This window comes from Sphaeramia orbicularis, chromosome 13 (assembly GCF_902148855.1).
Source record: "Sphaeramia orbicularis chromosome 13, fSphaOr1.1, whole genome shotgun sequence".
NCBI lineage: Eukaryota > Metazoa > Chordata > Actinopteri > Kurtiformes > Apogonidae > Sphaeramia > Sphaeramia orbicularis.
This window is the reverse complement of record NC_043969.1, coordinates 49,911,283-49,937,072: the sequence shown is the minus strand read 5'-3', so window position 1 is coordinate 49,937,072 and position 25,790 is coordinate 49,911,283. Positions and strand designations below refer to the sequence as shown.

Sequence of the window (25,790 nt, the reverse complement as noted above, 5' to 3'; positions counted from 1 at the left end):
GCAGATGTCGTATCCAAGGCAGATGGCTGTTCGGTTTACCAGGGCACACATGAGGAGACATGCCCCCCCACCCCCATGTTTTCACACAGCGTACTTGAGTCTGTATCCGAGTACGTTTGACCCCAAAGTCCACTTAACTGTATACATGTGAATGCAGACGTTCCGTACTCGAGTACCGTACCTGAGTCCAGCTGAGAAGGTAGTCCTGGGTACGGACTGCGTGGACTCCAGTACGGTACGCTGTCGTGTGAATGCGATCTGTGCCCCATACCGGACATGACCGAATCCCCATGAGACCATAGACGGCGCTCCTGTTGTCTCCTGAAAAAGCCTCAGATCAGTGCGGCACAGGTTCACCTTATCGACCGAACCACAGGGTGATTTATCAGGGACGACGAAGGTCGCTCTTCTTTGCCTCAGACAGGATCACAGACAGAAAAGTAGTGCCTGTCTTGCAGCCATTGTAGACAAATGAACAGAACAGTTGTTCGGTTGATGACATAAGGGTTTGTCTTCTGACTTTTGCGTTTGTTGGATAGTGACAGAGTTCCTTCCACAACGCCACCTACTGTTTCCACCCTGTAACACCCACTCGTACTTGGGCATGGGCCGCGGTACATGACTGTGAACACAACGTCTGCGGGAAAGCTGTGAACGTATCCAGGTACGGTACGAACTCAGGTACGCTGTGTGAAAACGCCCCGAGAGTCAGAGCACTGACTGAGAACAGCCTGTGATGGCGGACAGACACAGAAGTGCAGTGTGGAGCTGATTCACAACAGCTGACAGAGAAACTGCCACATGTGATGTGTGCAATAAAGTCATTCATCACAAATTTAAAGGAGAATGATTTGATTATTTTTATACTGATAAATTATTTTATATTGTAGTTAGTAAATAAAAAAAATCATTTGGATGAAATCTTTGTCCTGTGTTTTATCATAATCAACTAACTAAGGGCAAAGTCACAAAATTATTCAATGATTGTGACATTTCAAGTAAAAAAGTATCCGTATTGGCGATACTAGCCCTGTAATTCCCAGTATGGCCCACCCTTATTCCAGACTAATGGACCATGTGACCCCAGTGGATTTATTTCTTCTGCAGTTGTCAGTTGTGTATTTGTTTGTGACGCTGTTGTTGCTGTTGGCATCAGTTCATGGGGAAGGGATGGATGGGTGTATAAGTACAGCAGCTCAGTGTCAGCGTCCACACACCTGCAGGACACACCTGCAGGACACAGCCACGTCATAGTAACGTCTGACCACTGATTAAACTGTTGTCTTCTACTTGAACTAAACCTGTTCATGTGTTTTAAATGATTTCAAAGCTTTAAAAGACTGTTATAACTGAGACACATGGATGAATAATAATGGGATTTTTTTTTTTTTTTTTTTGTAAATGGAAGAAAATGCAGTTGTCATGTTTTGCAGGTCTTTGAACCTTTTTGTAATTATTAATATTTCACAAACCAGGTTGAAAAGGTTGATTATGGAAAATTATTCTCAAGTTTCTTATTTTATTCTTGTTGCCTACTTTGATACTGGGATTTTCAAGTACTTATATTTCCTGATCCTATTGTGTTTGTATGTTTTAATCATCATATCCAATGTTCTTCTGATTGTGCTTATCTGTGTGAACAGGATCTTATATGAACCCATGTACCTGTTTCTGTGCAGTCTGTTTGTTAATCAACTCTATGGTAGTACTGGGCTGTTTCCATTCCTTCTGTTTCAGATCCTTAAAGACATTCACACTATTTCTGCTTCGTTTTGTTTCCTACAGATTGCCTATGTTTACTGTTATGCAGCTGTTGAATGTTTAACCTTAGCCGTCATGTCATATGACCGATACTTGGCCATCTGTTATCCTTTACATTATAACACACGTATGACGTCTCATAAGGTTTTCCTCCTCGTTGCCCTGTCGTGGTTATGCTCATTCATTACAATGATTATCCTCATATCATTATCTGCTCCTTTACAGCTGTGTGGAAACATTATTCATAAAGTCTACTGTGATAATTACTCTATAGTTAAACTGGCCTGTTCTGACACCACAGTCAATAACATCTATGGACTCATCACAGTTGTTATTGTTATAATAATTCCTCTTTTTTTCATCTTCTACACCTACATGAGGATCCTTAAAGTGTGTTTTTCTGGATCTAAACAGACCAGACATAAAGCTGTCAGTACCTGTACACCTCACCTGGCTTCAGTCATTAACTATTGCTTTGGGGCTTGTTTTGAAGTCATTCAGAGCAGGTTTAATATGAACAATGTGCCCAATACATTAAGAATATTTTTGTCGATATACTGGCTCACATGTCAGCCACTATTTAACCCTTTAATGTATGGACTGAACATGTCTAAGATCCGTATAATGTGTAAAAATCTCTTTTCATTCAGAATAAGATAGAACAAAGAAAAGTGAAAGGATAGTGACTGTTGTTAGTGATGGTACTGATCCAGACCAGAGCCAGAGTCTGTTCCTCATTTGCTTCTTTTACAATTCTTGAGCTGAATTAACCTGTTATATCATTACGTTTGGTTTTGTAATGTACATATGAGTTTATATATGGATTCTGCAGGTCCACTATATGGACAGAAGTAGTAGTAGTGGACCCGTTGAATCCAGGTGTTTCTTTTCTAACAGGGTCTGGGATACAAAACAATAATGACTCATGTCAGAATATAGTTTTATATTATGGGATAGATATCAGTGCTTTGGTTTGTTTGGGTTCAATTGTTATCTTTGTTTATAAAATGACTCAGAGATGGTTTGGACTGAATTTCTGTCAACACTGAATTTGGTTTTGGTTTTTCATCCATGACTATAATTTTAAATCTCTCATTAAACTTTAAGGAAATATTGATGTTTATAAACTATGTGGACAAAAGTATTGGGACACATCATGTCTACAGCTGTAAAATGTCCTGTTCATGAGGATCTGAGATTAAAACAGCAATATTTCCTTAAAGTTTAATGAGATATTTTTCTTCCTCAATGAGATGTGATGGAAGTAGATGGTTAGATGTTGGTAGAAAATTATTATTTACAGTCAGAGCAGGAAAATATTTTAGAAATTTAGAGGAAGAACATTTAAAATCAGAGTCATGGATTTAAAAAAAAAAAAAAAATTATTGTTGAGAGAAATTTAGTCCAAACCATCTGTGAGTCATTTTGGAAACAAAGATAATAATTTAAATCAAACTAATCACTGCAATGATATTTATCCCATTATCTGTGTGTGTGTGTGTGTGTGTGTGTGTGTGTGTGTGTGTGTTTATCTGGTCAGTTTGGTTCCTTCAGTTGAGGAACAGTCCCATCTCCACATTAAATATCTCAGCAAATTGATGGGACCAATATTTTGGGAGATATTAGTCATTTTGAATACAATAGTTTTACAATCAGGTTGCGTTTCCCATGACAGTTGACTGGAAACACAGTACCACACTGCATGATGGGAAATGAAGTTAAAAACAGGAATTACACATTTACTAACTTCAGTCCCTAGATATCAGTATTAACATGAGCCCTGGTTCCCCACAGGTCAGCGCACTAGTAAAACTATATTCTGACATTAGTCATTGTTGTTTTTATCCCAGACCTGTTAGAAAAGAAACACCTGGATTCAACATGTCCACAGACTTTAGTCCATATAGTGAATATTGGACATGACACAGCATCACGGTTTAACACCAGGTTTATTTTAAATCTTTGTTTGAATTTATTAATAAAACTGATACAACAGATTGGAATGAATGAAAAATACCTGTGCTATTGTTTAGTGCTAGTTTTTAAGTTGGGTTCATGGTCATGGCTTTAAAACTTGTGTAATATTTCACATGTCTTATGTGTTTTAAACTTTTTACTGTTTTAACCTCCTGAGACTCAGGAAATGTCAGCAAAGTACCAGCTTTTTTTTGTTTTTTATTAAATAAGTGCCTACATTGGAAATCATGATGCAACAGTTTTTTCAGATGCAGTTTTTAACATTTTTGTGGAATGTCCTTCGTGGAGGACAGTTTTCTTTTCTTTTTTTTGTATCAAGTTGTGAAACTCTCGTCTACAAATATGGACAGAAAACCCATCGCTGAGTCTGAGGAGGTTAATGTTGTCTCTGTCTGTCAGTTCCTTCAATAGTATTTATTGTAATTAGATGCTAATTGTCATGGTTTGTGTTCATTGCGATGCTTTGATGTTACTACGTCTGGATACAGTATTTTCTTTTGCCAACATAGCTGCACTTCGTCACTGCTGACCAAACCAGACGTTACCATGATGAAAATAAAGCATATCTGAACTGATCTCACCTCATCTGTTTCTTTGTGGTCAAATCAATCGTGTACAGCTGTAAAACATTCCTTGAACAAATTCTGATTGAGTTTAAAGTGGTTGGAGTGAATGAAGTTGTATTTCATGCTCAGGATCACATGACGGTCCGCATGAGATCCCCCCAGTCACATGGTCATCCTGGTCATTTTACGCAGCAGTCGCCCACATCTGTTGTGTCGTCTTGGACCGGTCCTGTGGGCGTCGACCTTGACGTCAGATCGGGCTTGATGTGTCGATGGTTTGACGGCAGTGTTGACCTGGTGCTTCAGGGTCACCGCGTGGTAACGGGGGCAGATGGGAGGAGCTACAGGGGCAACAGGGTACAGGTGCGGGGGGGTTGAGGAGTCGTTACAATGTTCAACCATGGTCATATTTTCTTTTTATCTCCGTTAGCTTAACCCTCCTATCCTCCTCAAATATTACCAAGACATTTTACCCTTGGGGTCAATCTGAGCCCAGGGATATTTGTTTTCTTCATTTTTCTCTGTTTCTGATCTTATGACAATGAACTATAATCTGAGCTTTTATGAACATCTACATCAGGGCTGTCCAACCCTGGTCCTGCAGATCCACCATCCTGCATGTTTCAGATGTGTCCCTCTTCCAGCTCAGCTGACGGTCGTTCTCAGTCCTCTGCAGAGCTGGATCATAGGCTTATCTGAATCAGGTGTGTTGGAAGAGGGATACATCTAAAACATGCAGGATGGTGGCTCTGCAGGACCAGGGTTGGACACCCCTGATCTACATGATCAGCCAATTAAATATGGGAAAATACCTGATTTTCATTTAAAAAGAAAAACAAACACAACATACAGAGGATAATATTACAATAAACGGTGATAAATAACTTAAGAAAAGTTAAATAAAGAAAAAAATTCATTTGTGAACTGCCACAAAAGTAGCACTGAATGAATGAATGAATGAATGAATGAATGTATTTACCACATAGTGGAACCAGGAGGTGGACATCATCTGGGGGAGGGGCCTCTGATTGTCTAATCCAGGGGTGGTCAACCTGCAGCTCCAGAGCCTCATGCGTCTCTTCATCATCCTTGTAGTGGCTCCTCCCTTTCCTGCAGCCAAGCCAGCCGCTAGCATTTTTCTTGTGCGCTACTCATTCGACAGTTACAGTAGATGAGCTGCATGGAGCGAATGTGCCTTCAGGAAAACAGAAGTAAGGGCTCATTTCTGCTCTACGTTAAAGACGCAGACGGACAGAGGGTTCTGTCCGTCCTTTGTTTATTACTCATGTAATTCCTTTTTCTGGGAGCTTGCGGATGTGAACCCAGACGGAGAATATGGAGCAGTACAACTGGGAACTGTGGAGGCAGTGCTGAGTTTGGAAGAGAATCATTTCTATGAATAACGATACTTTTCATAGAGCGACTGTATGAGTATGAGTACTGTGTACTTTTGGGGTAATCCTACAACAGATTTCCTTCCAAGCGACAAAAGTGTGTTTTTTCATCTGAAATAGGCTTTAAGACTACATTCAGTGATGAATAAAATTATTTTTTCCAATAAGTATTGGACTTGTAGACCAATGGTATTCATAGACATCACAGACATTGGCTGTGTCCGCTGTCAATCAACCAGCATACACGTGGGGTCAGGAGTCCATCAGCCTGTCACCTGCGTCCTCCTGAGCTCCGCCCACTGACATACAAAAAACAAAGGTATAAGCCTCAGACACCGGCATGCAAATACTGGCAGAAATCATGGAAACTCCACGCAAAAAAAGAAGATGCGACTACAGAAAGAATGGGCTAAATATATATAAGCTAAATATATATGTATATGAACTGTATATGTGTATGTGTGTGTCTATTCACTGTAGATGTCTCAGACCTAAACTTTAACAGCCACATTAAATCAGTAACATCATCAGCCTTTTACCGTCTCAAAAACATGGCCAGAATCAAAGGTTTACTGTCTGAACCAGACTTAGACAGACTTATCCACGCATTTATCTCTAGCAGGTTAGACTACTGTAACGGCCTTCTCACTGGACTCTCTAAACCAGCTGTCGGACAGCTTCAGTACATCCAGAACGACCATATTAGTCCTGTGCTCAGATCTGTGCACTGGCTTCCTGTGGCTCAGAGAATAGACTTTAAAACAGCTCTGCTCGTTTATAAGTCTCTCCATGGTCTAGCACCAAAGTACATCTGTGACATGTTGGTCCCATATGAACCATCTTGGACCCTGAGACCCTCAGGGACTGGTCTTCTGCTGGTGCCCAGAGTCAGGACTAAACATGGTGCAGCTGTGTTTCAGTTCTATGCAGCTAAACTGTGGAACAGTCTTCCTGATGACGTCAGACACACCTCTGCTGTGACAGTGTTTCAGTCCAGGCTGAAAACAGCTGTTCAACTGTGCATAGAACGACTGAAAGGGTTCTATCTGCACTCTGACCTTTTACTTTGTTTTAATTGATTATTACTCATGTTTTATTGATTATGTTTCAGTTGTAATTGTGTCTTTCCATCTTTTCCATTTTTGTAAAGCACTGTGAATTACCCTGTGTAAGAACTGTGCTATACTAATAAATCTGCCTTGCCTTGTGTATCATGTTCATATAACAACCTTTCTCCCACACTGTGTCCAGAAAACAGAAGCCGGATGAGGCCTTGGTGGACATGATAGTTAAAGATGGTCAGCCTTTTTCTATTGTTGAGGATGAAGGTTCAGAACTTTCATTCAAATCCTGGACCCATCATACTCCATTCCAAGCCGCAAAACTGTAAAGGCAATGGTGGAAGCAAGGTACACTGTAACTGAAGAGAAGGCCTTGGCAGAAATGAAGCAGACTTCAGCTGTTAGTTTAACTGCTGACATGTGCACATCAGTCCACATGGATGCGTACCTTGGTGTCACTTGTCATTATGTGTCAGACCGCCTAGATCTGGCTACTGTGCTTTTAGGTGTGCAGTATTTTCCTCTGACCCACACAGCAGATGCCATTGCAAATTTGATGACTGAGTGGGGAATCACTGCCAAGGTCTGTGGGATGGTTACAGATGGGGCTCACAGTATTGTGGCAAATGGGACTCAGTTAAACATCAGACACATTTATTGCTTTGCCCACATGCTGAATCTCATTGTTAAAAAATCACTCTGTCAGACTTCTGAGCTGGAAAACATTCGCAGTAGGGCCCGCAAAATAGTGGGACACTTCAAGTCCAATTCAAAAGCAAAAGAAAAGTTGTGCTCTGTTCAAGTTAATATGGAAATGCCACAAAAAAGCTTGTTCAAGAGGTGGAAACGAGATGGAACAGCACTTATGCCATGTTTCATAAGCTCTATGAGCAGACAGAACCATTAGGGGCAGCCCTGGCATCACTTAGCACTGACACACTGCCTTTCACTGCTGATGACTATGCAGCAATCAACCAGTGCCTGACAGTTTGAAGGCCATTCTATCAGGCAACTGTTGAGCTCTCTGAGGAAAGGGGAGTGTCAGGGTCAAAGGCCATTCCTGTTGCCAAAATACTGAGACTTGTCATTTCTGCCGAATGTGCCCAAATGGCTCCTTGTACTGGTACCGCTCTTGCCAACCATTTGAAAATAATTTGACTGAAACATTCAGTGGCTTGGAAAAGGTGAACTCCCTGTCTGTGGCCACCATCTTAGATCCATGGTTCAAACTGGCTGGCTTTACTCATCCAACTAATGCTCAGGCTGCTGGCGAAAGGCTGACACCAGAGTGTGCCAGTCTGGAGAATGCAACAACATCTGCCAGTGCTGGTGAAGAAAATGACAACTTGTGGGCTGTACTGGACGACTATGTAGAGTCTTCTGCTTCAGGACCTTCACAATAAAAACTGAGGAAACAGAAAAATAGAAAATGAAAAAGATTAAACGTAACGTGTGTGTGGTGGAAAACCCTCGGCCTTCAGTCCACACCAAAGAGTTTTCACACAGGGACGACGAACCCATAACTATCCCCTGTGGCCGAGGGTAAAAAAACAGATGAAATTCTCTGGTTGAACTGGAGAAGAGAGTCACACTGAGTTCAATATTATTTCAGCCGAAGGTTTGGAGAAAAACAACTAAAGGCAAGAAGTGGAAAAGAACTTATGGGTGACGGTATTAGACCAGGAACATCAGAGAAACACAAACTGGTCTGGAAGTTAAAGGTCAAATACAGAGATTTAGTGTCAACGTTTTGGAAAAAAAACACAAGCACGACATGTTCAGAGACTGAGTTCAAAGTTTTCTGCGTTGGCCAGGAATCAAAGCCAGGTCAACTGTTTGGAAGGCAGCTGTGTTCACCACTACACCAGCAAGACTGAAGAAGAGGAACCGAAGACGAAAGAGGAGAGTGGAGGAGCCGAGGGAAGAAGGTCCAACTAGAAGGAAATGATCTGAATGAATGGGAAATAACTCAGGACATATTATTATTATTATGCCACATATGCGAAACCTCTTCAGTTTTTTTCTCTTTTGAAATAAAAACCCATAAATTTACTCATATTTTAATGAACATTTACATTATCAGTGAATTAAAAATAGAAAAAACATGATTTACACTAAAAATGCAACGTGGAGATAAAAATATTATATCACAGTTCTATTTATATTATGTGTATATATTAAATTATTCTATTTATATTCTATTTTGTCTCCTACAGTAGGATCTGATTTCACTGTAACCCTGGAGACCACAGATATGACGTAACTGTTGACGTCATTCAGGTCCAGGTCATGACACACATGTAATACACATGAGTCACCAGCAGATGGTGGTGTTGGTTAATGGATGTTCACTGTGGAATTCAACTACAGGACACTGCAGTTCACCAGGACCAGCACAACTGCATCCAGAACCAGAACCAGCATTCATCTAGACCCAACAGAACCACATGGGTCTAGTTTAATGAGGAGAAAATTTAGTCCAGTTCAGACTTTTGTGATCCAGAACCGTTGTGGATTCTCTGGGCTCTGAGGGATCTGGGACGGACCAGGACTTAGTGGAAACCAGAAGGACCATCCAGACTTGTACCGACATCAAGTCCAGAGACCAGGGTCTGTCCTGGTCTGGGGTCAAAGGTCACTGAGGGACATCCATGCAGGGCTGAACCAGACCATGTAAAACCACACACAGACCTGGTCCTGGTCCTGGTCCTGGTCTGGACATGTTGGAGAAGTAGGACTGATTAATCGACTGAAATCACCTCGTGACCAAACAATCATTAAATTATTTGATGCAAATGAAATAAAGACAAATAAGTTTATCTTTGTCTTTATCGTTCTTTAAAAACTCGAACATTAAACCAAGTTTCAAAAACAATTTATGAAAATAATGTGAATCATTAAAATGTAACCATTTTCAATTTAATTAAAGACGTGAGAATCAACATGTCATTAAACCCAACGATGTCCCTGAAGGTCCACGTGTCGCTGTGTACCCTGTGACGTGTCAGTCTGTTTACAGCTGTAACCACGGCGACAGCAGAGCCTCCTGCTGATTGGTCGGTTAGTGGAGCGCTGTGGATCCTCCTGAGTGTCCGAGTGTCCACGGACCCACAGAGACTCATTAGTGACAAACTGGAGACATGATGAAACCACCAGGCAACGAAAACACATGAGCCACAGGGTCTGTGGGAGTGTCCACAGGGACCAGAGACCAGGACCTGGTCCAGCTGAGAGTCGGACCCACCGAAGTCCAGGTCCAGGTGGGTTCAACAACATGAAGACACGTGGAAACACAGAGAGGACCAGAAGAACCGGGTCTAGACCCAGAGGTCCAGAAGAACCGGGTCTGGACCCAGAAGTCCAGAAGAAGCGGGTCTAGATTCAGAGGACCAGAAGAACCGGGTCTAGACCCAGAAGTCCAGAAGAAGCGGGTCTAGATTCAGAGGACCAGAAGAACCGGGTCCAAAGTGGACCCCCTGATCTCAGAACTGGTTCAGGTCTGTCAGGTTCATTCTGTGAGAAAACACATGTTCATGTCCATTTTGCTCATACACATGTTTGTTAAACTCAATGTTCCCACAGTCACTGTTTATTCAGTCCTGACTTTTTTTCCCACATATTATAAATCAATACACTCACACATTCACTCTCCTCAAGTCTCACTGTGACAATGTTTGACATGGGACGTACGGTTCTGGACTGACAGCAGTTTGATTGACAGGTGGTTCCTCAGGGACTTTAGATGGACACCCATGTCTCCATCAGGACGCTGTAGGTCCAGTTTTCCCTCATCTACTTTTTGTGTTCCCACTCATTCCTCATGTTGTAACTGTCCATATTCCCTGAGCGCTGCTGTTTCAGACACTGTTTCAGACACTGTCATGGATTTGCAGTTCGCATATTTGGTAAAAAATCCCAACCCCCCCCCCCCCCCCCCCCCCCCCGAGCACATGGTAGAGGCGTGAACATGTGACAGGCCCGTCCTTTCACATTAATGTTGAACATTTTCAAGTATTAATTGATTTTGTGAATTCTCATCTTTTCAGTGTCATTACATTTGAACCCTTTCCTGTTGCAGCAAACATTTTTTTAAATAAATAACTTGTCCATACAAATGCAAAGCAGAACAACATAACTTTCATTAAATATATATGCAGGTCTTTCTTTGTAAATAGTCCTTCTTTGGTCCTATTTCTTGCAGTTACATTGCACCTAGAGCCACACATCCACACATCTGGCAGGAGGCAAAAGCACTGGACTCCATCAGCTTCTGCAGTATGTTTACGATCATGATCCATCCGGTCAGTTTTCTATTATTTGTGTGAATCTGATCAGATGTCTGATTAATCTGTCAAATAAAACAAAGAGTCAGTGTTTTTTCAGGAAGACTTTATTGATAGAAGTCAGCGTCGTCTCTACGGTCATTTCCAAACAGCAGATTTTTACATGAGTTGCGTATTTTGCTCATTTTCAGTCCAAACAGTAAAGGGTTAAACAGCGGCTGGACGGTTAGGAAATATAAAGACAGAAAAATACGTATCACAGCCGGTGTTCTGCTCATATTAAACCTGCCCTGAACGATTTCAAAGAACGCACCGAAGGAGAAGCTGAGCAGTGAAGCCAGGTGAGGTGTACAGGTACTGACAGCTTTAAGTCTGGTCTGTTTAGAGCCACAAAAACACACTTTAAGGATCCTCATGTACGAGTAGACGATTAGAAGAATCAGGGCCAATATGACAGTGAACAGATATGTGAGTCCGTAGATGTTATTGACTGTGGTGTCAGAACAGGCCAGTTTAACTATAGAGAAGTTAATACAGTAGACTTTATCAATGACATTTCCACACAGACGCAAAGGGACACTCAGGGACATCATGACAATAGTTGGGAGGACACTGTAAAACCACACGAAAGCAGTGAGGACGGCAACACAGGCCGACGTCATACCAGTGTTGTACTGCAGAGGATGACAGATGGCCACGTATCGGTCATATGACATGACGCCCAAGGTGAAAAACTCGACACTTCCATAAAAGTGAACACAGAAAATCTGCAGGAAACAGTGAAACAGAAACAGAGTGAGTGTCTTTAAGGATCTGAAACAGAAGGAATGGAAACAGCCCAGTACGACCACAGAGTTCATTCACAAACAGACTGCACAGAAACAGGTACATGGGTTCATGTAAGCTCCTGTTCACACAGATAAGCACAATCAGAAACACATTAGACAGGATTATGAAAACATACAAACACAGTGTGATCACAAAATACAGATATTTTAACGCCCCAGTGTCGAAGTAGGCGGTGAAGTTAAAATATAAAACCTGTGAATAGTTCGCCGTCATCATCCTCTGCAGTTTGTAAAGTCAAAAACACAAAACAGAAAACAGTTTGAATTAATGATGGGATGCAAGAATCTCCATCACACACCAACGTTAAAACACTGATAGAAGTTCATAAAGCTGCTGTTTAGTTCATAACGTCATTAAAACTGTTCACTGAATATCAGATTACTTCCAAAGCTCTGTAAAAGTTTCATCTGTTCAGAGGTTAGAGATGTGGTGATGCACAAGCACCACTACCGGAGCTGGACTCAGTTTGTCCTTTAAACTTGTCCTTTAACCAGTGGACGCCCACAGCATCACTCCAACATTCACGTCCACTGACGGCTGCTGATGTCATCAAAAACAAACTTAACCCCTGAGTTTGACTGAAGTTCCACAAAGTTAGACCCACAGTCTGTTTTACAAATCCTTATTATTAATACATCGGTTTTATAGAGCGCTTTTCTAAGTACTCAAAGACGCTTTTTGTTTTATTATTGTTAAAACCACAACAGCAAATCACTATTTAACCCTTAAAGACCCAAACGACCACCGGTGACATAAACCATCTACTGATCTAAACTGTTTAATACCTGCTGATCCACTAATCCTATCAATACATGTCAATAATTGGTGTAAAATACAGTTCTTCACCTTTTCGTGGTCATCGGATATGACCATATTTGGACGTTCAGAGGCTCCGTAGTTACCATGGAAACACCATCATCCTCTCCAACATTGATTCACCAGTAAAACCCATGGAGTTGGATCAGTGACAGTGGATGGACACACTGGGTTCATGTTCCGTTAATGAGAGATTTACTGAAAAAGTAACTTTTTCTTCAGTTTTCTCTATTTTGATGTAATTAACTTTGAATTTACACTGAGTTTTCATGAACATCTACATGATATGTGAATTAAATACAGGAAAATACATGATTTATATCAAAAAAAAAAAAAAAAAAGCAAAATACAGAGGATAATATTATGAGATAATATATATTGAGATTAGAATGGGACATAGGCATTAGAGGAGCAGCCCTCTGCTGGTTTAAATCCTATTTATCTAATAGGTACCAGTTTGTTAATGTAAACCAACAATCATCAACATATTCCAGAGTTAGTTGCGGCGTGCCACAAGGGTCGGTCCTCGGGCCCTTTTTGTTTACACTATACATGCTGCCTTTAGGTAACATTATTAGAAAACATGGCATTAATTTTCACTGTTACGCAGACGATACACAACTGTATTTATCGATTAAACCTGATCAGACCAGACAAGTAGATAAACTAAGTTCCTGTGTCCGTGACATTAAAACCTGGATGAGCGCTAATTATCTTTTACTTAACCCTGAAAAAACAGAGGTCATTATAATAGGCCCTAAAAATGCGAGAGACTCCCTAACTGACCAGATAGTCACTCTGGACAATGTGGGTGTAGCCTCCAGCGCCACAGTTAGAAACCTAGGAGTTCTATTTGACCCAGATCTATCATTTAAACCACATATTAACCAAGCCTGCAGAACCGCCTTCTTCCACCTGCGCAACATAGCCAAAATTAGAAATATTCTATCTAAAAATGATGCAGAAAAATTAGTTCATGCGTTTGTTACATCTAGATTAGATTACTGCAACTCCCTTCTCGTAGCATGTCCTAAAAGCTCTCTAAAAAGTTTTCAACTGGTTCAGAATGCGGCAGCGAGACTACTAACAGGAACAAATAGAAGAGACCACATCACCCCTGTGCTCCAAGCCCTTCACTGGCTTCCAATTGAGTTTAGAATTAGATTCAAAATCCTCCTCCTCACACACAAGACCATTAATGGTATGGGCCCCTCTTATCTCAGAGATGCTCTGGTGCCGTACCATCCCAAAAGAACCCTTCGTTCTCAGAATGCTGGTCTACTGGTAGTTCCCAGGGTCTGTAAGAGTACAGTAGGAGCTAGAGCCTTTAGTTACCAAGCTCCTGTTTTATGGAATCAGCTTCCAGTTAACATTAAAGAGGCCGACACAGTCTCTACATTTAAGGTCAGGCTAAAAACGTTCCTATTTGAAAAAGCTTATGGTCAGGCTAGTTCAAACCAGACTGAACCCACAGTTCAGTCTAAGCTGCCCTAGGAGCAATAATGCTGGGGGAAGTACAGGCACTGAGTCCTATCTCCTGTTTCTGGTTCTACGTACCATTCTGGTCTGCACTTATATTTTTAATATTTAGCCAACTTAGTTTGTGCAGTACTATTCACCTGGTGTCCCCTTTCCCCACTCCCCTCTGGGGGAGTGGCTACTTTTTCAGTTGTAACCGCTTGGGAGCCAATGATGACAGGATCTGCGCTGACCCATCTGTGTCCTGCCCTGTCCTGTGTCCTGACCCCCTCCCCCACCTGTCCTGGATGGACGTCCTCGGCCTCACCACTGTGGATGGGCCTCCTCGTTCCTGCCTGTCTCATCCAGCAGGTTGGACCCCCCATGTGTCCACCCTACTGCATCCTTGCAGACTAGAACTCCATCTGCAAATGGACGTCCATCAGTCCTGGTGCATCTATAGCCTGTCCGTCCATGGGAGTGGATCTCTCCTTCACTGTGGTTCTCCCCGAGGTTTCTCCCTTTTCCCACTGGGTTTTGAGTTTTTCTTTGCCGAGAAGGAGGGTCTAAGGACGGGGGATGCCCTGGACACTACTCATTTTCTTGCTGTTTATTTGACTGTTGTTTACTCCAACTGCCTCTGTAAAGCCCTTTGAGATAACCGTGTTGTGATATTGGGCTATACAAATAAAGTTGAATTGAATTGAATTGAATTATTCAAAAAGCAGTGATATATCAGTTAAAGGTTGAAATAGAGGAAAAATTCATGGAGGAACTGCCACAAAAGTGGTACTGGGTCTTTATGGGTTAATACACATTAGTTGGAAACTCTTCTAAACTGTACATGTACCAGTCTGAACTGGAATCTGAACTTAAATGAGTTTAACACCATGGACTGTTCATCTCATCAGTGTAGTTTTTGTAGTTTTTGCAGTTTCACACATTCATCCCATTGGAGGGACTGGACTCTGGTGGGCCGGTTTGGGCCCACAGGTCATATGTTTGAAACCCCTGCTTTATATGTTTAATAGGATGAAACACACACAGTGATGCACTGGATTCCACTGAACAGATGAGGGTCCACCCACACAAAGGTCAAAGGTCACTGTCATCAGGTGACTTGAAGGAAAACACCTGAAAACTCAGATTTGCACAGTTCCTGAGGTGTTAATAAACCCTTTCTGAAGTGTTTCAAACAGATGTGATGTCTTTTTCAGAATGTCTCCTCTGTCCTCTAGTGGTTGGACGGTAACACTATACCATGTCCTCTGAAAAGATACATTTTGGACAAATTTTTGGCTCAAAAGTATCTTAGACTGTTTCTGAGACAGTAATAAACCTGTACAAGGTGTTTCAGGTCATTTTTAAGGTTTTTGTCAGGTGGTCTCCAGTGTCCTCCACTGGTGTTGTATTAAGACTATACTGTGTCCTCTGAAAATGGACATTCAGGAAAAAAATACAAATATATCTGAATGGAATTTTTCACAGATACCGAGGTATTAATGAACCCTTTCTGAAGCGTTTCAGATCGATTTGATGTTTTTTACAGAATGTCTCCAGTGTCTTTCAGTGACTGGACAGTGAGACTATATTATGTCCCCTCAAAATGGACATTTTGGTCCAAATTAATATACATGGTATTTTCCGCAGTTCCTATCAGCCCAATGAACCCATCCTGGAGTATTCAGGATGTTTTAAACCCTTTTTTTTTGTGTGTTTTTTTTTTTTTTAGAATGTCTCCAATGTCCTCCAGTGGTGGAGTAGTATGAAAATTGACATTTTAGACAAAAAAAAAAAATTCTTCAGAATGTCTCCAATGTCCTCCAGCATTTGGACAGTCAAAATGAACTTTTCTGGATGAAATTTCATTAGGTCTGAATGTGTTTTCCACTAATCCTAACACCTTCATTAACCCCTCCTAAGGTGTTTTAAATCTTTTTTCAGAACGTCTCCACTGTCGTTCACTGATTGGACAGTAAAACTATACTGTGATGAACTGGTGACAGGGTGAACCCCAGGTATCTGGGACAGGCTCCAGCTGCTTTTACAAAAGTCCAACCTCATGATTTGACTGGATTTTACACCATGATATTCAAATGAGTTCAGGTCAAAGGTCATATTTGGTCATTCTATGGAGCTGGAGATGGATTAAAGGCACTATTTCAGTTATATAATTTATGAATGATATAGAAGTGGATCCAAGTGCATCAGAGCTTTGATGGGATTTTAGTAAATATTGGTGGTTGAAGGTGATGGTAAATGGAGCTGAGTTCAACATCTGGAGGTTTAGAGAGTTGGACAAGATCAATATATGGAATCAGAAGATGGATCCAACTAGGAATCGAACATTCAAGTGTTTCTGAGGAAGTCTATGACAGTGGAACAAGTAGGGACAGGTAGGACACAAAGCCTTAGACTTTTGCATGAAATTGTTGAAAGGGTTCAAATATAATGACACTGAAAAGATGAGAATTCACCAGATCAGTTCATACTTGAAAGAACGTTCAACAGTCATGTGAAAGGAGGGGCCTGTCATGTGTCCACGCCTCTACCACGGGCTCAGTCCTTGTGGAGTTTTCACTAGATGTTCCTGGCGGGGGGGGGGGGGGGGGGGGGTTGGTTTTTTGCTTTGGGATTTTTTTTTGCCAAACTTGTGAACTGTCAGTGCAGAGGACTGGACATCAGCAGATAGATCCTTCTTTGAATAAATAAAAAAAATCCAACTATTTCTGAGTAAGTCTATGACAGTGGGACAGATGGGGACAGAAAGGACACAAAGCCTTAAAAGAAAACTAGTCAGCTTAAGCACTGATGTTCAGTCATTTTACAAACAGAAGTATGAATAAAACTGGAACACAGGATGAAACTGAATCCAGATTTTACTGATGCAAAGATGACGACGATGTGAATATTCACTGTACAGTTTATTTTTTGTACATAAAACACAAGTATTCAAGTTACATTCTTTTTCCAAACAGCAGACTTTTATATACAATGCGTATTTTGGTCATTTTCAGCCCATGCAATAAAGGGTTGACAAACGGTTGGCCCGTGAGCCAGTATAAGGACAAAAAAATCCTCATCATGCTGGGTACGTTAGTCATATTAAACCTGCTCTGTAATATCTCAAAGAAAACCCCGAAGGAAAAGTTCATCAGAGACACCAGGTGAGGTGTACAGGTACTGACGGCTTTATGTCTGGTCTGTTTAGAGCCAGAAAAACACACTTTAAGGATCCTCATGTAGGTGTAGACGATTAAAATGATGAGGAAAATGATAACACCGAAAACATGACACAGTCCAAAGATGTTATTGGCTGTGGTGTCCGAACAGGCCAGTTTAACGATACAATAATTATCACAGTAGACTTTATCAATGACGTTTCCACACAGATGTAGAGGCTCAGTCAGACCGTAGACGATGATCACATTGATCAAAATGGGATAAAACCAGATGAGAGCGGTAAACATGGCAACCTTATTGGACGTCATACGTGTGTTATACTGTAGAGGAAAACAGATGGCCAGGTATCGGTCGTATGACATGACAGATAATGTCAGAAATTCAATCAGTCCATAAGAATAAAGACAGAAAACCTGCAGGAAACACAGTGAAGCAGAAACCATGTGAACGTCTTTAAGGATCTGAAACAGAAGGAGTGGAAACAGCCCAGTACTACCGTAGAGTTCATTAACAAACAGACTGCACAGAAACAGGTACATGGGTTCATGGAAGCTCCTGTTCACACAGATAACCACAATCAGAAGAACATTAGCAGCGATGATTATAAGATACACAACTGTTAGAACAAGGAAGTATAAGTACTTTAACATCCCAGTGTCGAAGTAAGCATCAAGTATAAAATATGAAACCTGTGTGGAGTTGACCATGTTCCTTCTGTACGTTCAGGGTTAAATGTTAAATTCATTCCAGCTGAAACACATGGACACATCAGCGACACATTTTAGTGAAGTTACACAGTGATGTTAACACAAAACCAGTCTGAGTGGGTTTGAGCCATAGTGTGGATGTGTTCACCTGTCCTGTCGAAGTGGGTCTGAGTCCTGATCTGATCCACTGAACCTGGTCCTTTAAACCAGTTCAACTCACACAACTAATGAACCAGTGATGTCACAGCACAGACTGATGTTTGGAGACGCCCACAATCACACAGTCACAACCACTCCAGAGAAATGAAACTCCAAGTGCAGGAAACCAGACCCAGCGCACAGGAAGTCCACTTTTAACATGTTTATTTGATATTATAATCCCACACTTCACCCATAAAGACCCAGTGCTACCTTTATGGCACTTCACAGAGGATTTTTCCTCTATATTTTACATTTCCTACATGATTTATCTCCCTTTATTAAAAAATAATTCTCCATATTTTGCATTTTCCTAGTGAAAATCTGGTATTTTCCAAAATATAATGTATTGATCATATAGTAGATGTTCAGATTAAGGTTGAAGTATGTTATGTCAAAAACAAAGAAAACTGAAGAAAAAGTGACTTCTTCAGTCAAATCTCTCATTAACTGAACAGAAAAAAATATGGGGAAGGATTAGGGTCACTGGAGAAAAAAAAGATTCAATATATATTTTTTATTATTACTATGAAAATTAAAGTCAGAATTCTGACTTTAATCTCAGAATTCAGAATTTTTCCAATATTGGACCTTAATTTTTTTTCCCAATGGCCCTAATCCTCTTCCGGAAAAAAATTTATCCATAAAGCACAACATTATTTTCGTTAAATTATGATTCTTTTTTTTTTTACTATGACTTTATTCTTATAAAATTATGACTCTTTTTGTATTTGACTTTATTCTCATATAATTGTAGGTTTTATCTTGATATTTTATGACTTAATTCTTGTAGTGGCAAGTATTTTTATTTTCTTATGTGGCCCTAATACACCGTCATAATTTTCTTCATGGAAATACAATTTTTTTTTTTTTTTAATTTCACAAAAGTAAAAAAGTCTAAGGTTGAAATGTTGAATTTCAGAGTATTTCTGAGTGCCATATCAAACAGTGTTTTTCAACCTTGGGGTGGGGACCCCACATGGGGTCACCTGGAATGCAAATGAGGTCACCTGAAATTTCGAGTAATTGGCAAAAATAAAAATAAAAACTTAATAAAAAATCTGTGTTGTGTTGACAGAGCCAATCACAAACATAACAGAAAAAACAGTGGTTGTGAAACTGCAGCACTGTGGTTCCGTTTCTCTGTGGTTCCGTTTCTCTGTGGTTCTGTTTCTCTGTCAAATGTTCACTGTGGTCGGTTTCAGATGCTGCAGCTCTTTCATAATTCATAGTTTGAGTTCTTGTTTGTTCAGTATTAACTGTCCTCCTTGTAAATCACAGCTGGACTGACTGTACATATCCTGACCAAGGAAAATCCAGTTCTCCCTTTGTGCAGTAATCTACACCTGGATCTACTGCCTCTGTCCATAATAATGTCCAGCAGTGGTCCCCAACCTTTTTTGTTCTACAAACCAGTTTCATGCATGAAAATTTTCCGCAGACCGGGTAGAGGTGCAGGGGTTCCAATAACAAAAACCTTTGTCAGTTCAGAGCATGTGATCTGAAACACTTCCACTGTATATCAGGCAGTTCCACTGATTCTACAGTAGAATATCAACTCACCCTAATGCAGAACCAGTGGAACCCTGGACTGGTTTCCCTGCAACTAGACGGTCCCATCTGGGGCTAAAGGGAGACACACAGTCCAGATGTGTTCCATAGATCCAGTCTACTACTGTAACTGTCATCGCAGAAAACCCACACACACAGATATGAGGGTGGAAACAGAAGGACTTTAAGAACTTTTGTGGTGATATCCACATGTTCTGCTGTGACTTAAATCCAGAATGCACAGATGGTTGAAGTTGTCTCAAACATGGATGGATGTGTCGGAGCAGTTTGGAGACGCTTGTGTGTCACCTGTTGGGATGAACCTGGAACTGAGGCAGGAATCCTGATATGTCCTTCTACATGCAGCTTTGTGTTTGCAGTCTGTGACCCTTCTGCAGTCTGTGACCCTTCTACAGTCTGTGACCCTTCTATAGTCTGTGACCCTTCTGCAGTCTGTGACCCTTCTGTGACCCTTCTACAGTCTGGGACCCTTCTGTGACCCTTCTACAGTCTGGGACCCTTCTGTGACCCTTCTACAGTCTGTGACCCTTCTACAGTCTGTGACCCTTCTGCAGTCTGTGACCCTTCTGTGACCCTTCTACAGTCTGGGACCCTTCTATAGTCTGTGACCCTTCTGCAGTCTGGGACCCTTCTGTGACCCTTCTACAGTCTGTGACCCTTCTGCAGTCTGTGACCTTTCTACAGTCTGTGACCCTTCTACAGTCTGTGACCCTTCTATAGTCTGTGACCCTTCTACAGTCTGTGACCCTTCTGTGACCCTTGTACAGTCTGTGACCCTTCTGCAGTCTGTGACCTTTCTACAGTCTGTGACCCTTCTATAGTCTGTGACCCTTCTATAGTCTGTGACCCTTCTACAGTCTGTGACCCTTCTGCAGTCTGTGACCCTTCTATAGTCTGTGACCCTTCTACAGTCTGTGACCCTTCTGCAGTCTGTGACCCTTCTATAGTCTGTGACCCTTCTGCAGTCTGTGACCCTTCTGTGACCCTTCTACAGTCTGGGACCCTTCTGTGACCCTTCTACAGTCTGTGACCCTTCTGCAGTCTGTGACCTTTCTACAGTCTGTGACCCCTCTACAGTCTGTGACCTTTCTACAGTCTGTGACCCTTCTACAGTCTGTGACCCCTCTACAGTCTGTGACCCTTCTGCAGTCTGTGACCCTTCTACAGTCTGTGACCCTTCTGCAGTCTGTGACCTTTCTACAGTCTGTGACCCTTGTACAGTCTGTGACCCTTCTGCAGTCTGTGACCCTTCTGCAGTCTGTGACCCTTCTATAGTCTGTGACCCTTCTACAGTCTGTGACCCTTCTGCAGTCTGTGACCTTTCTACAGTCTGTGACCCTTCTGCAGTCTGTGACCCTTCTGTGACCCTTCTATAGTCTGTGACCCTTCTACAGTCTGTGACCCCTCTACAGTCTGTGACCCTTCTGGAGTCTGTGACCCTTCTACAGTCTGTGACCCTTCTGCAGTCTGTGACCCTTCTGTGACCCTTCTACAGTCTGTGACCCTTCTACAGTCTGTGACCCTTCTGTGACCCTTCTACAGTCTGTGACCCCTCTACAGTCTGTGACCCCTCTACAGTCTTAAACCCCTCTACAGTCTGTGACCCCTTCTGTGACCCCTCTACAGTCTTTGACCCTTCTACAGTCTGTGACCCTTCTACAGTCTGTGACCCTTCTGTGACCCCTCTACAGTCTTAGACCCTTCTACAGTCTGTGACCCCTCTACAGTCTTAGACCCTTCTACAGTCTGTGACCCCTCTACAGTCTTAGACCCTTCTACAGTCTGTGACCCTTCTGTGACCCCTCTACAGTCTTAGACCCTTCTACAGTCTGTGACCCTTCTGTGACCCCTCTACAGTCTTAGACCCTTCTACAGTCTGTGACCCCTCTACAGTCTGTGACCCTTCTACAGTCTGTGACCCCTCTACAGTCTGTGACCCTTCTACAGTCTGTGACCCTACAGTCTGTGACCCTTCTACAGTCTGTGACCCCTCTACAGTCTGTGACCCCTCTACAGTCTGTGACCCTTCTGCAGCCTCATCATTTCCTCGTTTCTTCCTGAAAAAGTTCTGCAGTGAATTTTATTTTTGGCTCATTTCTTTAGCTTGTGTTTCTGCTGGTTCATGAAAAGGCACCAGAGTCCAGAGCGGTTGTGAGGTGAGGGTGGAAACGGTCACTTTTCAAAATAAAATCTCCGCAAGACTAATGGAAAAAATTGCTTTAATATTAACTACAATTTTTTTTTCTTTGCGGCCCGGTACCAAATGGTCCACGGATCGGTACCGGTCCGAGGACCGGGGTTTGGGGACCCCTGATATACATTATATAGACTAAATGTCCTCTGAAATGAAGCTGTATTTGAAACATAATAGAGCAAACTATTACATGATCAGAAACAAATTAATTTTAGCCAAAAAAAAAAAAGTCTCCGTTTTGAGTGTCTGGGATTGGCAGAAACTTGTGATGTTGAAATAGGGTCATGAGTTAAGAAAGGTGTGAACCACTGAACTAAAGGGTTAAATTTGACCTGTGTGTGTTTTACTGGGATAGACCAGTCACAGTTATGGTGATGATGTCACCAGATGTGATTTGTTCACGTCCTAAAATGGGCGTTCCTGTCGCTGAAATGGATTAAAAGACCAGTTTGAGTGGATCAGACCAGGACTTGGACCAGGATCAGGCCAGGGCCAGAGCCAGGGCCAGGGCCAGGACCAGAACCAGGACAGGTGAACCCATCCACACCATGTCACAAACGGACCCATTTCAGCTGAATATCCTTTTGATGTTGATGTGTGTTTTGTGTAAATGATGCTTCATCCTTTCATGAAACTGTTGAACCTTTAAAGTTGTGAAATGTTTCAGAATATGCAGATGATACTCAACTCTACCCAGGTCTCATATTTTATACTCGGTGCTTACTCTGACAACCCGATTCTTAAAGACTGTTATTTCATAATTCTTTTGATTGCATACATTGTCATTGTGATCTCCAATGTGTTTCTGATTGTGCTTATCTGTGTGAACAGGAGCTTACATGAACCCATGTACCTGTTTCTGTGCAGTCTGTTTGTGAATCAACTCTATGGTAGTACTGGGCTGTTTCCATTCCTTCTGCTTCAGATCCCCAGAGACGTTCACACTGTTTCTGTTCCGCTGTGTTTCCTGCAGATTTTCTGTGTCTACACTTACGCTACTGTAGAATTTGCCATCTTATCCGCCATGTCCTATGACCGATACCTGGCCATCTGTCATCCTCTGCAGTATCACACACAAATGACGTACGGTAGAGTGGTTCAGTTCACTGCGGTGACGTGGCTGTTTCCTTTCCTCTCAGTAGTTATTGTGATATCGCTGAGTTCACCTTTACATCTGTGTGGAAACATCATTGATAAAATCTACTGTAATAATTATTCTATCGTTAAACTGTCCTGTTCTGACACCACAGTCAATAACATCTATGGACTCATGAATCTGTTCATTACCATATGTGTTCCTGTCATGTTAATCCTCTACACCTACATGAGGATCCTTACAGTGTGTTTTTCTGGATCTAAACAGACCAGACATAAAGCTGTCAGTACCTGCACACCTCACCTGGCTTCAATATTAAACTTTGCCTTTGGTTGTTGTTTTGAAATCGTTCAGAGCAGGTTTAATATGAACCATGTTCCACATATATTGAGGATATTTTTATCAGTGTACTTTATAACCCTTCAACCAATATTTAACCCTCTGGTTTTTGGACTGAAAATGTCCAAAATACGCCTCGTATGTAGTAATGTGCTCTGTGGTAAACGTCATTTAGACTTAATTTAGAGGTTAATTCAACATGTGCAGAGCTTCAGTGATGGAGTTTGTTTTCTCATTTTTGTCATTTTATACCTGTGGCTCTGGGGCCACACACGGCTCTTGGACCCTTTTAACCCTTAACCCTTTCATGCATCGTGGTCACTACGGTGGACAGCTGTTCAAAGCTGTTCTCTTGTATATTCATGGTTTGTATTGTTTTAGTTCCATATCGGCCAAGAAGGTGGATCATCCCACACACTGACATTCAGACCATTACTGTAACTTTGCTGTTCTTGATAAACCTGATCTGCTCTAACATGTTTGAGTGTAAATCAATTGCGTGTTATTGTTTTTAGACTGTAATTAACAGTTTTTTTGTAACCAAATAAAAATTGTTTTTTTGCATATTATCTCCAGTATGTTAAAATGTGACATAACACCAGATTAGCAGCATTAAAAAAAAAAAATCATAGTTTTCACACAGTACTTCAGTAAATACATGTTTTTTTGCTTTAAAAATTAAACCCATGGTGTCCAGCTGAGTGGACATTTTTACAACTCCATGAAAAATAAGTTCATAAACATTTTTTCAACCGCATTGTTTTTTTCATGCCTAAAGGGGAATAAAATACTAAAAAAAAAAAAAAAAAAAAAAAATCTTGATTAAAGTTCTCATAGTTCATGCATTAAAGGGTTAAAGACCCAAAGAGCCACTGGCAACCAAAACCATCTACTGATCTAAACTGTTTAATACCTGTTGATCCACTAATTCTATCAATACAAGTCAATAATTTGTGTAAAATACAGTTCTTCATCTTTTCATGGTCATCAGATATGATCCATTTGGACGTTCAGAAGCTCTGTAGTTACCATGGAAACACTGTCATCTTCTACATCATTGATTCACAAGTAAAACCCATGGAGTTGGATCAGTGACAGTGGTTAGACATGCTTGTTTTTAAGACTCTGTTATGGATATATTTGCAAACAGTCATGTTTTTCTTCATTTTTTTCTGTTTCGGATATAATAACCCTCAACTATAAGCTGAGCTTTTATGAACATCTACATGACCTGTCAATTAAATATAGCAAAATACCTGATTTTCACTGAAAAAACACAACATACAGAGCATAATATTATAATAAATGTAATAAATCACTTTAAAAAGGTTAAATCTAGAGAAAAAATAATTTCAAAAGTGTCACAAAAGTAGCTCTGGGTCTTTATGGGTTAAAGTGGCTCCATGTAGCTTTGTCCAAAGACATATGGAAATTAATACTTTTTTTTTGTTTGTTTGTTTTTTTCAATATTTTGCTATTATTGCTGCAACCATTAAGTCATTCTGATGTTATGCCGTTATAAAACTGTAGACTTTACTCCAAACTGATACAAAAACAGTAGTAGTAGTAGGATTCAGAATAGAATCAGAAAGGCCTTTATTGTAATTGTGTGTGCAGTGAAAATAGGAATACTCCTCCAGTCAGTGCATCAATGTGATTAAAAAAACAATATGTAACAAAATATGAATAGAGGAAAAAGAAAATCACAAAAACTAAAGAGTAAAATAAGAAAATACAATATAAAATTGTACAAAAAGAGAAACAAAAATAGAACTAAAGTAGAATAAAATAGACAAAAAATATGAACAGACACAATATTAACAGTATGTATATCTATAGTAAATGTTGATTTCATTTTATTTTATTTTTCTGTATTTATTTATTTATTTATTTATTTTAACTTGTCTTGTCCTGCATCATAACAGCAGAATGGTAGTCTGTAATTTGCCAAAGGAAACTCCATAAAGTATGGGAGGCTCCCCTTGATATTCCACTGTGTTAGTTTTGGGTCTCATTGAACAACACTTTGATGCCGAACCCGACAGGAAGGAACAGGAGAAGGAGAAGAAAGGGGGAGGAGAGAAGGAGAGAGCGAATGGGTGGGGGGGTGGCAAAGACCCTAAAGAGAAAATATCAGGAATAGTAACAATAACAACCATGGTGATAATTAGAATAATAACAAGAACTACAACAAGAACTGAGTAAAAGTGAGCAGAAGAAAACAGAAAGAAAGAACAAAAATAAGAGCAAATAAAACATATTAAATGAAAAAAAACAAACAAAACCAAACATTAACAAAATATCATAAACAACAGCAGGAATCACACCAGCCACAC

At 40.9% G+C, this 25,790-nt stretch overlaps 3 protein-coding genes and 1 pseudogene across 3 annotated transcripts; 2 read left to right on the top strand and 2 right to left on the bottom strand.

The window, feature by feature from the left end:
• Positions 1–1,449: 1,449 nt before the first annotated feature.
• On the top strand, positions 1,450–2,421 carry LOC115431780 (olfactory receptor 11A1-like). The gene has a single exon (XM_030152431.1). The coding sequence runs from the start codon at positions 1,492–1,494 to the stop codon at positions 2,419–2,421; it is 930 nt and encodes a 309-aa protein (XP_030008291.1). The 5' UTR covers positions 1,450–1,491.
• An 8,728-nt stretch (positions 2,422–11,149) lies between these two features.
• On the bottom strand, positions 11,150–12,104 carry LOC115431193 (olfactory receptor 142-like; annotated as a pseudogene).
• A 5,018-nt stretch (positions 12,105–17,122) lies between these two features.
• Positions 17,123–18,102, bottom strand: LOC115431192 (olfactory receptor 142-like). Its single transcript, XM_030151425.1, has one exon. The coding sequence runs from the start codon at positions 18,053–18,055 to the stop codon at positions 17,123–17,125; it is 933 nt and encodes a 310-aa protein (XP_030007285.1). The 5' UTR covers positions 18,056–18,102.
• A 4,473-nt stretch (positions 18,103–22,575) lies between these two features.
• Positions 22,576–23,640, top strand: LOC115431191 (olfactory receptor 10A6-like). The gene has a single exon (XM_030151424.1). The coding sequence runs from the start codon at positions 22,678–22,680 to the stop codon at positions 23,638–23,640; it is 963 nt and encodes a 320-aa protein (XP_030007284.1). The 5' UTR covers positions 22,576–22,677.
• Positions 23,641–25,790: the final 2,150 nt, after the last annotated feature.

Bases quoted from the DNA above. Each gene is read 5' to 3' on its own strand.
- LOC115431191 (XM_030151424.1), top strand. From the start codon at position 22,678: ATGTTTCAGAATATGCAGATGATACTCAACTCTACCCAGGTCTCATAT.
- LOC115431192 (XM_030151425.1), bottom strand. From the start codon at position 18,055: ATGGTCAACTCCACACAGGTTTCATATTTTATACTTGATGCTTACTTC.
- LOC115431780 (XM_030152431.1), top strand. From the start codon at position 1,492: ATGGAAAATTATTCTCAAGTTTCTTATTTTATTCTTGTTGCCTACTTT.